This window comes from Dermacentor silvarum, chromosome 10, assembly GCF_013339745.2.
Source record: "Dermacentor silvarum isolate Dsil-2018 chromosome 10, BIME_Dsil_1.4, whole genome shotgun sequence".
Lineage (NCBI taxonomy): Eukaryota > Metazoa > Arthropoda > Arachnida > Ixodida > Ixodidae > Dermacentor > Dermacentor silvarum.
Window position 1 is genome coordinate 123,804,175 of NC_051163.1, and position 17,194 is coordinate 123,821,368.

At 47.3% G+C, this 17,194-nt stretch overlaps 1 protein-coding gene across 1 annotated transcript in view; it reads left to right on the forward strand.

Moving 5' to 3' along the window:
* The window catches only part of LOC119466573 (muscle calcium channel subunit alpha-1), a 456,872-nt gene that overhangs the window by 410,014 nt on the left and 29,664 nt on the right, over positions 1 to 17,194 (forward strand). Inside the window, exons 36-42 of the mRNA XM_049657014.1 lie at positions 306 to 465; positions 7,973 to 8,100; positions 9,652 to 9,748; positions 14,180 to 14,282; positions 14,765 to 14,863; positions 15,334 to 15,464; positions 16,888 to 16,995. Coding sequence (XP_049512971.1) covers positions 306 to 465; positions 7,973 to 8,100; positions 9,652 to 9,748; positions 14,180 to 14,282; positions 14,765 to 14,863; positions 15,334 to 15,464; positions 16,888 to 16,995 — 826 coding nt within the window. The remainder of the gene's footprint in view (positions 1 to 305; positions 466 to 7,972; positions 8,101 to 9,651; positions 9,749 to 14,179; positions 14,283 to 14,764; positions 14,864 to 15,333; positions 15,465 to 16,887; positions 16,996 to 17,194) is intronic.

Genomic DNA, 17,194 nt, shown 5'->3' on the forward strand with positions numbered 1-17,194 from the left:
AGCGCTCGCCCGCCTTCATGCGCGGATCTCTCCTCTGGAGTGCACCCATTGCACCAAGTAGCATAAATAGAACCTTTCGTGAAAGTGTTTTCGGGACAACAAAAAGTGCGGTTTCACAGCATTTCGCTGTTAACAAATGGGAGTCCGACAGATTTCTGGTTTTACCATTTGTAGGAGCCCGCTACATTTATCAGTTGTATTTATCAGTTGTTACATTTAACGCCTTGACGAAGCTGTCTTTTCTCTAGTTATAAGAAATCTTTGTTTCGTGCATATTCACCGGGAGTCAAATTCACATGTCGCAGGTCAGCGACTGGTGAGTCGTGGCAGGAGATCATGCTGTCGTGCCTGAACACGGATGACGTCCGTTGCGACAAGTCCTCCGAGGAAGGCGACCAGGCCCCTTGCGGCAGCGACGTGGCGCTCATCTACTTCATCTCCTTTTATATCCTCTGCTCCTTCCTGGCAAGTACACGCGATTCCACATGCCTGCATGCACGTAGAGATGGCTACGTATGTACCACGAAACATGGCAGTCTACGCTTACACCCTAACTGCTGTCACTTTTATAAAGGTGCGCAGTGTTTAAATTTAAACGTGACTGTCACTCTTTTCCTTAACGACGATGTCATTCGCTTTAGTTTAATATGTCTTTGTTACCTTTAGTTAGGTCTGAAAGTAGCCTCGGCGTAATTGAAATTTACAGGGACAGTTTGAATGATAGGCGTCATTTTACATAATGTAACGTGACACCTGGAGCCGTGGTTACCTATGATTGGCTGCAGTAAAATTTACATCCTCTGGTGTCGAGTTTAGTGATGACAAAGAATAATCAAAACGTTTGAAGTCGAGAGATATTACCGTTATGTATATTACCTTTATACCGTTATTCCGTTATATATTACCGTTGTTCCAAGAGCACGGGGTACCTTTAAAACGTGAAAATGTTTAAAAGCCGCATGCAATTAGAGAATGGAATAGATTACCCGAATGCATAACTACTTGTAACAACTTGAATAAATTTTAGCATTACTTGAAAATCACTTACGTACCCCCCACAGTTGAAATATTGTGTGCTTTTCTTATGTACTAGTGTAATTCTCGGTACATAAATGATGTGATCATTATGTGCTCAATGTCTGTTCGTAATGTTTTTACCATATGAATCTTGCTCCCTCAAGCCCAGGTAATATTGTATAAAATCTGTAACTGTGTATTGGCACTTTCTTTATCTGATATTGTTTTTATTTCTCGTTCTGCATTGCCCTCCTGCAATAGAATGTATTGGGACTGGCAGTATGTAATCAATAAATAATATAAATAAATATGAATCTTTACAATTTATGCCGTACCCCAAGTGCACAATACAGGCTTCTAAGCTTGTAGCGCAGCTCAGAACGAGCAAAAAGGAAGGTAGAAGGGTTAATGAAAAAGACCAGAGAACTGGGTGAGCGCTCAACCCGGTCTTTTTCATTACCCCTTCTACCTTCGTTTTTGCTCGTTCTGAGCTGCGCTACAAAGTCCTGACATACCAACTCGCCCCAACTGCTACGCTTTTGAACACACTACAGGCTGTTTGCGCCCGAAACTGCAGGGAGCAAACAGCTATTTCTACGCCGGAACTGCAGCCTAGAAAGTGCGTATAGTCATCGCTCTACTTAGGCCCAATCATAAGAGATATTGAGCTTGCCATCATAGAGCATCAGTGTTGTCACCTTCCGATAGTGGCTTCCATATAAAGGAGTCTCATTAAACCAAGATATGTAAAGTGAACGTTTCTTCGCCTCTCGTCCCATAGTTTCGCATGCGTCAGTCGGTCGCTGGTCGGTCGGTGGTCGGCTTCTCGCTCAGTCGATTCAATCTTACGCTTAAATACTAATGCTCGTACGGCGGCGGCATTCGAACCGCGGCCCGCCAGCACGCAGCACAGCTGCCCGACGCAGCTGTGCTCGCCAATATATATATATATATAAACTAGACACTGCAGCTTCTGGAGGTGAAGCTGCGTTGTCGACCCTGCCCTCAAATCCTCTGCTCACGTTGCCTACGAACCAAAACCTTCTTGACGTTGACGTCGACGGCTATCCTGTCACTGCACTGATCGATACAGGGGCCCATATTTCAATTATGAATGCTGCCTTCCGACGACGACTCAGAAAGCTCCTCACCCCAGCGTCGGCACGCGTCGTCCGCGTCGCGGATGGCGGTACTGTCCCTATCGTAGGCATGTGTACGACACGTGTCAGCATCGCCGGCCGCCACACTCCTGTCCTCTTCACCGTGCTTGCTCATTGCCCCCACGACCTAATTCTCAGATTTGATTTTCTTTCTGCACATTCCGCTCTTATTGACTGCTCTGCCAGCACCCTTCGCCTTGAGTTGCCGATTCTCGCAGAACCTCCTGATGTACCCCAGTGCCGCTTACGCCCCAAAGGCTTTATTCGCCTACCACCAAAGTCAATAGCCTATATTGAACTGTTGTCTTCCCCACCTGTTCCTGATGGCGAGTACCTCGTCACTCCTCTGCACGACATTCCACTACACTATGACGTCACCGTGCCTCACAGTATTCTTACCATTACTAATAACTGCACTCGCATGCCTATCTTCAACTTTGGATTGGCAAACAAATTCTCCCGCAAGGTATTTGCCTTGCCAACGTTGACTGCCTCGGCGACCATCAAGTGGCAGCTTTTCAACCAATGGTTCTTCCGAGCTTGGCGTGCCCCTCGCGCCGGCCTCGGGCGCCGATCCCAACATAAAGAAAATGGTTGCGGCGGACCTGTCCTCTACTCAGGCTGAAGACCTTTCCAAAGTGTTATCGGCCTACAGAGATATTTTCGACTTCGACGATTGCCCTTTAGGCCAGACGCTCGGGGTCAAGCATCGGATTCCTACTGGCGATGCTACGCCTATTCACCGACGACCATATCGCGTTTCTGCGTCGGAACGCCGAGTAATTCAAAATGAAGTGACCAAAATGCTAGACAAAGACATCATTGAGCCTTCTTCGAGTCCCTGGGCGTCACCTGTGGTGTTGGTTAAGAAGAAGGACGGCACATGGCGCTTCTGTGTAGACTACCGCCATTTGAACAAGATTACTAAGAAGGACGTCTACCCGCTCCCACGAATCGATGACGCCCTTGACTGCCTTCACGGTTCCAGCTATTTCTCTTCTATTGATCTTCGCGCTGGATACTGGCAGATTGCTGTCGACGACATGGACAGAGAAAAAACCGCGTTCGTAACACCTGATGGCCTATACCAATTTAAAGTAATGCCGTTTGGGTTATGCAATGCCCCGGCCACCTTTGAGCGTATGATGGACTCCTTGCTCCAAGGTTTTAAATGGTCCATGTGTCTCTGTTACCTCGACGACGTCATCGTCTTCTCGCCAACGTTCGAGTCTCACCTTGAGCGTCTAACAGCTATACTTGATGTATTTCGAAAGGCGAAGCTGCAACTCAACTCGTCCAAATGTCGTTTTGGCCGCCGCCAAATTACTGTTCTGGGCCATCTCGTCGACGCTTCCGGAGTGCAGCCTGATCCCGACAAAACTCGCGCCGTCCGAGACTTTCCGGTTCCGAAGACAGCCGCAGACGTTCGCAGTTTTGTTGGGCTATGCTCGTACTTTCGTCGTTTTGTTCAGGATTTCGCGGCAATTGCTAGACCCCTCACTAATCTTTTGAAGAAAGGCGTACAATTTTCGTGGGGTGCTTCAGAAGCCACCGCCTTCTCTCGTCTCGTCACTCTTCTTACCTCACCGCCCATTCTCGCCCACTTCGACCCTGATGCCCCTACAGAATTGCGTACAGATGCCAGCGGTCATGGTGTAGGTGCCGTCTTAGCCCAGCGTCAGCGTGGCCAGGATCGCGTTATTGCTTACGCAAGCCGCCTCCTATCACCATCGGAGCGCAACTATTCCATTACGGAAAGGGAATGCCTTGCTGTTGTCTGGGCAGTTGCGAAGTTCCGCCCTTACCTTTACGGTCGCCCTTTCTCTGTCGTCACTGACCATCATGCTCTCTGCTGGCTCTCATCGCTCAAAGATCCTACAGGCCAGCTTGGTCGATGGGCTTTGAGGCTACAAGAATTTTTATATTCCGTGGTGTACAAGTCTGGCCGCCTGCACCAAGACGCTGACAGCTTGCCGCGTTACCCTGTTGACGACTCTGACTCCTCCAATACTGACAGTGCTGCTTCCGTTTTCTCAGTATCCCAGCTCCTTCATTTCGCCGACGAGCAACGTCGTGATGCCTACACCAGAGCACTCATCGACCGTTTGGAACACTCTCCGGCCGATACTACTCTATGCCTCTTCGTACTCCGGGACGGTACTCTATACCGTCGTAACCTTCATCCGGACGGCTCCGAGTTCCTACTTGTAGTCCCTAAACACCTCCGCTCAACCGTTCTAGAAGAGCTTCACGACGCCCCAACGGCAGGACACCTCGGCGTCTCTCGAACCTATGACCGAGTACGTCGCCGTTTTTTCTGGCCGGGCCTTGCCCGTTCCGTACGGCGTTACGTCGCTTCTTGTGAACTTTGCCAACGACGCAAGAAGCCTTCCCAGCTCCCCGCTGGTTACCTGCAGCCGCTCGACATCCCTGCCGAGCCCTTTCATCGTGTTGGCTTAGACCTTCTCGGCCCCTTTCCGGAATCTACATCAGGAAACAAGTGGATAGCCGTCGCTGCGTACTACGCGACCCGCGACGCCGTAACACGCGCTCTTCCGACCAGTTGCGCTACTGACGTCGCGGACTTCCTCCTCCACGATATCATTTTGTAGCATGGTGCTCCGCGTCAAATGCTCACCGACCGTGGCCGTACGTTCTTGTCCAAAGTAATTGACGACATCATGCGTGCCTGCTCAATACAGCACAAAATTACCACCTCCTACCACCCACAAACGAACGGCCTCACTGAGCGTTTGAACCGCACGCTTACAGACATGCTATCGAAGAACGTTTCCGCCGACCACCGTGACTGGGACCTCGCTCTACCTTACATTACCTTTGCATACAACTCTTCCCGTCTCGAAACTGCTGGCTTTTCCCCGTTTTACCTATTGTATGGCCGAGAACCGACGCTACCACTAGACACTGTGCTTCCGTTCCCCACAGCTTCAACTAGCGATTATGCCCGTGATGCAATCGCCCGTGCTGACCATGCTCGCCAACTTGCGCGTGCTCGTCTGCAAGTGTATCAAGAAAAACAGAAACAACGCTACGACCTCCGTCACCGTGATGTGCATTTTGCGCCCGGCACCCTCCTGTTGCTTTGGTCACCATCGCGTAAAGTTGGCCTTTGTGAAAAACTGCTCTCCTGTTACACAGGCCCATATCGCGTGCTCCGCCAAGTGACCGATGTCACCTACGAAATCGTTCTAGCCACGCCCACTACGTCCTCCGCTGTGACAACCAGTGATATTGTCCACGTCGCCCGGTTCAAACCCTACACCTCTCCAAGCACCTTGGATATTTAACAGCACCGTGACGGCGCTTTTGCCGCCGGGGGGGGGGGGGGGGTAGTATTACGATAGCATCGAAAGATGTTGAAGAGACGAGCCGCCGCGCGAAAGAGGACGAAGTGTGTCTGTGCTCTTGGTGCGAGCGATTGTGGGCCTGGCTGTCTGGCTTCTGTGTAAATAGCCTGCAAATAGCCTCTTTCGTCTGTGTCCTTCCACACGTAACAATATATATATATATATATATATATATATATATAGGATTTGCCGCACTAGCCAGGGTTCGTGAGAACACATGCGCGCTCCCGCTTCCTTTTTCGCCAAAGAAGCAGGAACGAAATTGGCAAATTTAGAGGATTTCATTGACCGCTTCACGAAAGCTCGCGAAAACTTTGCTTCATACAGATTCTGGCCTGTGCTTTGGATTGACGTACATTATTTCTCTTTTTTTTTACATGGGGGCTGAATATGAAATCTGACTGCACTACCGGGTCACTCGGTGAAAACGAAACCACTGTTCGTTTTTAGGCGATTGGCAGTGGTACTAGAATATTTCTTTTGAAACCGGCTGTCCCATATAATTTATTATCGTAATCTGTCAACCTATTATTATTATTACTATTTTTTGAGGAGCGCCATGTTAAACATCCAGCAATTCTGTTCAACACATTTTATTCCTTAAAATAACATTTACACATTGAAGTCATCATTTAAAACCACTGTTTCTTGCGCACGTAGTTATTCAATACCATAAATCAGGACTGCCTTTCCACGTGGGATATGTGTCCCACGTTGACGGTGACAACTGATAACCAGAACCTAAAGTACGAGAGCGGTAGGAAAAACATCGTCTTCCAAGTGCTTCACAAGCGACAACTGTTCATTAAATATGTATTATTGAATGATAATTGAAAAGCGTTCAGAATTGCCATCACGAGGGAAGGCAACAAGACGCTGTTTTAGATTCCGCTGTTTTGTAGATATGAAGCGAGTTGCATATTCGTACAACTCGACAGGCACAACAACAAATTTTAGGACTATTTGGCCACTGAGTGCCATAGGGACAGCGAAATTATTCACGAATACGTCTGCAAGTATATAACTTTAAAAAGTGTACTAACCAAGAAAGAAGAGTACATTTCTAGAGCATGAATCATAATGCAAGAAACTCTCGAGAGGCAGAGAAGTGCTACCCAGTGCCCACCACCTTACGCCAGCATCAAAATATTTGGACTCTACAAAGTTCTCGTGCGATCGCACTTTCGTCTCAAAGAGCCAGCTGACCTTCGCTGACGGACACAATGTTCGAGTACAAAATTGGGTGAAGAAATCAAGGGGAAATTTAATATGGCAGAAAGCGGCAAGCAAATTGATTGGGTTTATTAACCGAATGTTTTTGAAATCCCATATTTGCTGCAGTAAGGATACGTTAGTAACATTTCTGTTTCGTTGCGTGAGTTCGTACAAAACAGAGCCGGCCAGCGGATCTTCATCAGGGTTTGTACAGGTGGCTATACGTGTGCGCCGACTCGATATATCTGTGCTGCTCTGTGTTCAGAGCCACGTCAGGCGATGACGCAGTCTTCGTGAGACTTCCAAGACAACCGCTTCTGCTGTAAAAACGAATATTTATGAGTTGCCCTTCGTGATAGCTGCAGGGCAGGATGGCAAGCAGTGCAGGCTTTTATGACGGCAATGGTGTAATGCAATCTATGATATATGAAACCGTGAAAAGATAAGCCAAAATCGAAGACAGAAAAGCTCTTTCATTGAGAGCACGTTTGGCTGTGATGGCAAATAACTATATTGGTCTGTAAAAAAACATCGAATGGTTAATTGAACAAGCAGTTGCAGTTGTTAGGGTAAGGTGAACCACTTTCGCTGTTATGTCTTGGGCGTTGAGTATACTCACACAAAGTATAATTTAAACTGTAAGATTTTGCGCTGATACCGAAGACTACACTGCTACGCTGCTCCCATCGATGCTACGCTGCTCCCTACGCTGCTACGCTGCTACGCCGCTCCCATCTCTAATATTTATTTCGTGTTGATTTGAATGTGATAGAGAATCGGAAAGAGAGCTGATGTACACCAGATTTGCCTAAGCGTGGTGGCTTGTTCGTGTGTAGATGATGCTAATAAAATCGACATTTGTGATAAGCTGACTTCTGTTGTCTTTTTTTTACGGAGTTCGAGTTTCTCAAATTCGGTTTACATGTCGCATTATACGAAAAATCTTTAGTGAAATTTATGTAGGACATTGATAACCATATAACTGCACGGTAACTTATAATAGTACAACTAAATTTATTTGTGCAATATCTAAAGAACGCATAGGCGTTCAAACTAGGCAAACAATTTCAGCAATTTTTAGTACTGCCTATTTCTCCGTCGTGTTTTTTTTTTCTGTTAGCTAGCATAACTCAAAATTTTCTTTTCTTTTTTATTTGTCTATGGTGAAATAATGTGCACACAAGTCAGTTCCTTTTCTTTTTGTACGTGCAGATCATCAACCTTTTTGTTGCCGTCATTATGGATAACTTCGACTACCTGACCCGTGATTGGTCGATCCTAGGACCTCACCACTTGGATGAGTTTGTTCGCCTGTGGTCGGAATACGACCCGGATGCCAAGTAAGTTTTACTGTCGTTTATTTCTGCCGCATGCTCGCGATGCCATTGTCGTCATTTATTTTGTTAGTTCTCGCCATACGGCTTCAATGTGTATCAGTTACGCAACATCACTACATGCCGCTGACCAGTCGTAGCTGGCAGGTGATTATTTCGCTCAACTGAGTGGGCGTGGCAATCTGCCGTTAAAAGCTAGGCGACGGGCTTTAGTCACAGCCGCCAGAAGTTGCATTTATTTGATGGGTGGCTAAAAAGACGCCGAATTATCAGGGCACGTTAAAGAGCCCGGAAGTCCAGAAAATGATATCGATCTTGGCGCGACAACGGCTTTCACATTAACGTGCTGCTTTCATATGTAAAATCCGCAAATATCACTGTAGAAACCTAATTTTCTGTTATTAATTGGTCTCTTCTGCTCCAAACACATCATGTGCATATTAAACAAATTTAGTACAAGAATAAACGTCAGCGGATAAGTACATTTTACTGCTTAGGCACTTTTCGTTGAAGCGTTTTAAGCCATAGGGCCGGAGGAACTCGCGACAATGTCGCCGCTAATAGTCATCTCGTGCGCGCGATTTTTGTCAAAGACGTTTTACTAGTCCATAAAGGCACTTCATGCGTTCTGTAATATCAGCAAAACCGTATGAACGCTGTCGTGTGCTCTTTATAAGCTTGGTGTTTTCGTAGCGCGGTGACACTCTAATCTTTCGTTCCAATTGTGCTGTTTCTCGTCCTACCCTATTGCATACCGCGTAAAGCTTTGCTCACAGGCTTCTAGACGGTAGTGCTTGTATCTTCAAAGTTATCAGAATTTACGAAGCCTAGCTGTCAAGATAAAATTCTCTCAATCTTTAGAAGAAAGTAGGTAGTCTTTTTGTTCACTTTCTCTACCAAAATAACGAGGTCGTGCTTGTATATTAACCTGAGATGTATGCGCAGATAGGTTTGCCGCAGTGGGTTTGCAGTGCGTGTGTTCTTGCACGCTCGCCTGTGTTACCCCTAGAGAACTCATCCATGAACCAGAAGAAGCATACTACTGGGCTCTGCTTTAGAAATGAACCTACAATCGCTATATATTTAGTTGTGCCGTCTGAACGGGACGAGAAGGAGGAAAAACATGAGCCGGCAGTAGTTGACGCTTAAATTCTACTATCGGCCAATCAAATTCTAGTTAGCAATCTATTATTAGCAGACAATCACATTCAGGGGTGAATTCGTACGAGTTGTGGAACACGACTTTTCAAGTACGCGCTGAATCTCGAAGGTGAAGATGATAAATATTCAACGAGAACCTATGGAACGCAAAAAAAGAAAATTTAAACTCGTTGTGGTCCAACACGGCGATATCCCTGTCAGCCCGGTTATTGCCGCTAATATATATCTCCGTCCGTTTTTTTGGTATTCCGCAATTGTTACTCATGTTGGCAGATTAAAAGTCGTTGCTAGGATCGTTTTAAATCTATCATAGGTTACACTGTGCACGCTTATTTTAAACTGTGACATAACCTTGTTGTTCATGATCCTTTTGAATCCGCGTACTTTCTCATCCAGAGGGCGCATCAAGCACCTGGACGTGGTGACGCTACTGCGGAAGATCCAACCCCCTCTGGGATTCGGCAAGCTTTGCCCCCATCGGGTCGCCTGCAAGGTCAGCAGTTTTGCCTTCTTGTTTTAACGGAAGCCACGATGTGCTCGGTTTTGAATACACACAAAACATATTTTTCTGCGCACGCATTTATATAGTCCCTAGGGATGTCTGTATTTAGCCAGTCTCTGGAAAGTTTATTTGTGGCTGGCTTCCATTTCGTCTAAAGATTAAACGCTGTGTTAGAGAGTACGACTACTCGCCGTGGTGGAAGAGTGGCTCTGGCGTTGCACTGCTACGCCCGGGGGCACGGAATTGAATCCCGGCCACGGTGGTCGCATTTCGGTGCAAGGTAAAATAAATAAATAAATAAATAAAAATAAAATAAACGTATACCGTGCATTGGGTGCAAGTTAAGGAATCCCAGCTGGTAAAACTTAATCCGGAGTCCCCCACTACGGCGGGCCTCTTAATAATATTGTGGTCATGGCATGAAAGACCCCAGAATTTAGGGAGAATGACTTAATCTTGGTCAAGTCGGAACTGGTTCATTACAAACGATGCGCAAAAGAAGGAACCACGCAAGCACGCTTCTGGATCCTTGCTGGTGTCTTCGTTGTTTTTCGGATCATTATAATGGATGTGTCAAAGGGTTCTGTCTACTCATCTGTGCCACTCGGGTAGCCATTTTCGGTGCAACAATTACGCAATAGCATCAGAAAACATGAGCTTGAATCAAGTAAAAATTCGCTATGTATATTTGCAACATCGGAGGAGATGACATGCAGCAAAAAAAGCATATTTTTAGCCCTGCAAGGTATTGCTTTTTGTAGTAGCGTCTTTTAAATTACAAGATAGATCGGCATAAGATATTTTACACCGATGGCGAAGCAGAGCTTGACCACATTCTGAAGAATGAACAGTGTCTTACAATACATAATGCGCCGAAACAGTTGTATGATTTGGGATTTCATCAGAACCTCCACGTGAAATGCAGGTACTGAAATTAACTATGCCCATCCTATCAACGCTGACTGAAACAGTTACACGAGTAACATTCAAAATCCGAAAATGTTCCCGTCAATTCGCTAAAAATTATATCTATCTATCTATATATATATATATATATATATATATATATATATATATTGTGATGCCACACACAAGGGCATGAAATCTCCTAGATTTACCGGACATTCCTCAATGTAAAAGTATATTAAAGGGCGAACTCACGCTTCTGACTATATAAGGCTCAATTTACGCCCGGTATCCAAACGCATGCACTCTGAAGTGTTATCTTGGTGCAAAAATAACATGGCTTTGCTACGAGCGGGATGGCTTACTGTGTGTACAGCGAAATTGGTGTCTGCATCTTCGTTTTCTTCTCCATCGATGTCGTCAGCGGAGCTGTTCAGACACCGTAACGCCAGAGGCAGGGTATTTGTCTAAAATTTACTTCATACAGCACCTGAACATCGTGGACTTATATGTGATATTTTGTTGTGGCTATACGTACTGTACGGTCCACTCTTAGAGGGAACACGCGAGCGCGTGGCCGGCGGCCCGCGCGGCGCTAGCTGGAGGCGAGATTTGTTAACGCGGCGCATGCGCATAGAGTCGTAAGGGCGGCACGTGCCCCGCTTCGTCTGCTATTTCTCCGCCCCTGCGCTCGACAAGCGCTGGAGAGCGCATCCGTTTTTCCGCGGTGGGATTTATCTAGCCGCCACTCTGCCTGCTGCTCATCGGGTTATCAGCAGGGAGAAAAAAAGATAGTTTTGTTTCTCGGTGCAGTCTCTCGCGAGTTTTAACTCGACTCGGTTCTTGCTCGTTGAAGCAACGTCCACAGAGGCTCTATAGTTAGGATATTTGTGATATCGATTGGACGTGCAGTTTTATGAAAATTATTCTGTTACACCCACACGTGTGCGCAATGACGTAAGGTGTGCGTAGAACGACACATGAAAGTAAACATGGATGAGAAAATGTATTCATTATATTTTTGCGACAAAAGATATATGGGGACAGAACTAGTCATTAGATATATGGGGATATATGGGGACAGAACACGACATTAAAAGTATGCAAAGCTGGTAGTGTGCTGGCAAAAGTCCATGCTCTGTAAAACGCAAAAAAAAGGCACACGTGTGCAAGGGAAATAGGACCAAGCGTTGCTCAGAGCTGAGAAAATTTACCCGAATAATGGTTATGGAGCAACCCCTAACTGTGGAATTGTGCAAAAGTGATAACGAAGCCTGTCACTTCTGCAACGTTGTGTCAATGCTAACCGATAAGCTAGTCGTATGTTTTTCACATACTGCTCGCAACAACTTTTCATAAGAGACAAAACAATTGAAGCCCGATGCAGCGTGCATACCAAGTTTGCCCATCCAACCATATAATGTCCGCCTATTCAACAAGCGGGAGGCAGGGTTGGTATCGGTGCTTCACAGTGCGAAAAAAAGAAAAAAAAAATTACTCCATCTCCCGCTAAAGGGAACCACGTGTGGATGCCAAGCAGTGGGGAGATGGTTAGCTTGAGCGGGAGATGGTTTCGCGGCAGCGGTCCGAGCACTCATCGCGGCGCTGCACAGGCGAGAGAATGAGGCGCGCGCACTCCGTCATTTTCATACCACGGAACTACCGTGGCGCCCCCAGCGGAGTATACAGCTGTCGCACCACCTGTCGAGCGCGCCGCTCCGGATTCCTAGAGGAAAAATAGGCGAGAGTGTAGGAGAGGAGAGAGAGGGGGAGGAGACGCGCATGCGCTGTGGGGGTGTGGGACGCGGGTGCCGCTCCGTACAGGATTCCTAGAGGAGAGAAAGGGGGGAGCGTAGGAGAGAGAGTGGGAGGGGACGCGCATGCGCTGTGGGACGCGGGCGCCGCTCTGTACAGGATTCCTAGAGGAGAGAAAGGGGGAGCGTAGGAGGGGAGAGAGAGGGGGAGGAGACGCGCATGCGCTGTGGGGGTTTGCGACGCAGGCGCCGCTCCGTACATGATTCCTAGAGAAGAGAAAGGGGGGAGCGTAGGAGAGAAGAGAGAGGGGAGGGGACGCGCATGCGCTGTGGGGGTGTGGGACGTGGGACAACAGACAGAGCCGCCGGCAAGAAATGCTTCGCATTTAAAAAAAATGTCAGTTTCGTCCTAAGGGCGAAGCAATGAATGCGGTAGCAACACAGCAATGTCATACGAACTAAGGTGAGCGGCTTTGGTAGCAATATGAATTGTAGTAAACATGAACTTAGTAAGTAAGCAGGTGTGCTGGGGCGTAAGTAGACCGACATGAAGAGAGACTCGATGACAACGACAAGGCGCGTGTGAAACGGTGGTGTTGATGAGAAGCACTTCCCGTGGGTAGCGCGTGCGAAGGGACACACCTGTAGCGCTGCACTGCCGATCCGGGCAGCATTGCAGGTGTAGCGTGCGTTGAAAAATGTGGCTCAACTATTACTAACTGAACTAACAAGCGTGGTGTCAGCGCGCACAAGCGAACATGAATAGATCACACTGAATGACCACAGACAACGACTGTCAAAGCGCTGGCAGCAAGCGCACCCGCCGCAGCGGGCGAAGGTTCGTGCGGTCTATCGCTTCAACGGAAACTGAGCGGCGAATGCACAGCGCATACAAAGGTCAGAGCCGTGGGGAGATAAGCGACGGTGCGGCCGAGCGCGACACAGCTGGGCGAAGTACGAGCGCGGTTGTTGGCAGAATAGAAGTGCGCCTCCACACCGCTCCCTCCAGCGCTGCCATCCCGCTTGCTTGCTTGCGCGTGGGAGATTGAGTGGCAAGTTCCCCTTGCGCCCGGTCGCAAGATACGCCTTTGGTGCCGGAGCACAGCGTCGCCCCGCCTCCCTCCATTTCTCCCTCCCTCCCTCCCTCCCATACCCCCACGACCTTTCGGGCGACGGTCGCGTTTGCTTTCCGCCGTGCGTTCGCTCTCCGTGATAGCGCGCGTCCCCCGCACGCTTTCGCTCGGGTATACGGTGCGCGGCGACGATTTTATCGCCCTTGGACTTTATACAGAACCTCATGGCGACGGCGACGCCGACGGCAGAAATCCGGTTGAAGTGTTCATATAATTGCTATCGCAATAAAAAAGCCGGATGGGCCAGCGCTTGCTAGTGAAGTTGCTAGAGATGTAGCAGACGACGCAGGGCACGTACCGCCCGAATGAATCTATGCGCATGCTCCGTGTTTCCAAATCTCGCGAGCAGTTAGCGCTCCGTGGACCACTGGCCATGCGCTCGCGTGTTTCCTCTAAGAGTGGACCGAGCTGTACATGAAAAGAGTATTGCTGACAAAACTAATAAAGCAAGCTGCGTGTGCAGAAGTGTAAAGGTGGGTTCCTGCTGGATATGCGCATGCCGGGTTCCTGAAGCATCCAAATGCGGACTTCGATTGCAGCGAATGACAGTGTTGAGTTTAAATCAGTGCTGTGTGCTTTTTTTCTTTCTTGTTATTTAAATGTGTCATGCCCCTTTTTTTCTCTTGCAGAAACTAGTATCAATGAACATGCCGCTCAATAGCGATGGCACAGTCATGTTCAACGCCACTTTGTTTGCTGTAGTTCGTACTTCGCTCAAGATTAAAACAGACGGTGAGTGCGCAAAGTTTGCTTATTACAACTTTTTCGCATAGGCACTCGAAGAAGTGGAATCGTTTCATGACTTCAAGAAAAAAGTTCTAGCTTCACGATTGACGCTTCCTAGAATAGCCCGGAGTTTAGCTATACCTTTGCGTAGAAACACCAAGGTTGGTCTGAGGCACCCTAACAAAAAGTTAGGGTGCCTCAGTGCTCAAAACAGCATTGTATATTGCATCAAGGCAAAAACTTGGCGCGTGTGGTTTAGCACACTATACATTTTGCAGGACAAATGCTTAGACATAGTACAAGGAACAGAATACACAGCGAAATGTGTGGGCCCTGTGCTTCGTCTAGGTGCTGGTGCTACAGTATTTCAACTATAAGATTGTAATATGCACTTAGCGGCAAGGTGCAGTGCCTCTGCAGAAGCACAACGTTTCCTTTCTTTCACTGTTTGAATATAAATTGTGCCGTGTTACCCCTTACGTTACCAGGGAATATTGACACTGCCAATGAAGAATTGAGAGCCATCATAAAGAAGATCTGGAAGAGGACCAGCCCCAAGCTACTCGACCAAGTGGTGCCGCCCGCAGGTACGTGCACAATACGGCGCATCACCTTCGCTACCCGGGTCCATCAGGGCGTTATGTGTCGGCGAACATCTGGACTTTCGGCCTATTACATATTGTACGAGCGAACTTTCCGATAGCAGAAACCCATCCCCACATCGGCTCGAAATTGGGCATTGACGTGTCATCCAATATTAATGTTGTGCACTTTTTTCATTATTGTGTTATATGCGTAGCTCCAACGCCGATCGGGAGTATATGGGAATGTGACTTCTAAAACAAGCAACAGATGTGCTCTCTGTATCACATTTTGCAACACATTGATGCGTGCTCATAGATGCGTATTCAGAGGTGCATATTCCGTACATCACTTCACAGTAAAGCACATTCGAAGATCGGTGTTGTTTCCTGTGCCAATCTCACTATTTGTTTCGATTGATTCGCTACCGCATATGATAATACGTGTACCGGGTTGTGATTCTGCCTCCTCTCAGCGGACGATGATGTGACGGTGGGGAAGTTCTACGCGACCTTCCTGATCCAGGACTACTTCCGGAGGTTCAAGAAGCGCAAGGAGGAGCGAGCATCGCAGAAGGAGCCCAACGAAAGCACCGTCGCCCTGCAGGCACGTCACCTTATTAATTAATTAATAATTGAAGAATTTAACGGTGCGGAGAAGCCGACGACATGCTGTGCTTGTTGACATTTGTAATGCATAATTATATAAAATCACCCAAAGAAATCATAAAGCTTCGATGTGGCTAACGCTTCCACACACAACAAGATAAGCAAAGTGCATAACGCCGTCGAGCCGGTCAGTAAGGCATAGCTTTGAGACAGCTATTGATTCTGGATTGCGGCACCCACTGTGTAGAGCAATATAGGATCAACTTATGCGCACCTTATCTGATGACGTAAGACGCCAGAGGACAAACGAAGTGCTTAAAAAACCCAAACAGAATAAAGACACTCAGTAAGAACGGACGAAGAGCCTGAGTCGAGTCACGTGTACACTGAACGCGACCTGCCGCACGCACATGAAAATAATCGAGCTGCTTGTCAGACAACGAAATGGAGTGCTCATACGAATATTCACCTAGCGCAAAGGATATTGTGTCGCAATTACATAAGCTGTCGTCTGTTCACCACTTTGATGAATATGATCGTAGCTTCTAGTGGGAGCTGAAATTGCAATTGTGGGGGGCAATAGCAAATAATGTGATTAGACTGTCGGTAATATTTAGTAGCAAGTTGAACATTTGTCTGCATCCCCTTGTGTTGCCTGTGCAAGCTTTACGTTTTGAGTATTGCAATTTTTCGTCAGCTCGTTGATGATGGAGCGTTACCTAAGCTTTTGTCCTCACCTTGTGTTCGTCCTTACAAGAAGCGCACCTAAAGAGTCAGTGAACAGGCAGCATGGGCTGTCCGAAGAAAGCCTAACACATGCGGAATGACAAGTTCATCAAAACATTGTTGGAGTGTGTTCGTCAGCCAAATTAGTCTGTTCTGCTCGGTCGTGTTCTCGCATTGGTGGGAATCGCATCGCAGTAAAATAGTCAGGCAGAAGCTTCGCATTCGCTTTATTCACGACAATTTGATTCAGAGGCACAAATGATTCGAAGCTTCTGTCACCTGGAGGTTAAGTTCATTTCAAGCACAACACAAAAAGGACCTCGCCAGTCTACACTAACTTTTTGTTTCGTACCTTGTCATTAAATTTCAGTTCCGATTTAAGCATGCTTTGACAACGTAGTCGCGTGCTTGTTCTTTGAGGTTTGATACTTTCAGGTACACTGTTCTAATCATTAGAAGAAACAACGAAGAGTTCAAGAGTGAACTGTTACAAATGTGCTTTTTACAGTTACAAGGTACCTGTCGACTGAATATAAGACGCTTGTCTCTAACCTTTATTACATCACTTGTTCATGTGGGTATTGTCTTAGTGGAAGCGCGCAGGCAACGTTGCATGAGGCTACAAGCTGTATTCGAGGATTGCAACTGGCGCCTCCTTGTCCGAGTTGACTGTTCTGAACTCGCTGCTTCCGTAGGCGGGCCTCAGAGAATTACACGAGATGGGGCCTGAAATCCGGCGCGCTGTATCCGGGAACCTGGACCAGGATTTCGAAGAAGGTCAAGACAATGAACCGATGCACCGAGTGAGTACATGCTATTGGCTACGCGCATTTTGAAAGACAACGGCATCGCCCCATCATTGGACCGTATACAAATGAGGTCAATTTGGCATCTTTGTGCACAACATCTTTGCTTGTGCTCATGCGATCTTATCACGCGTGTGTGTGTTGCTGTGCGTGTCATAAAAACAAATTAACTTGAAGCTTAACTTGTTTCTATTGT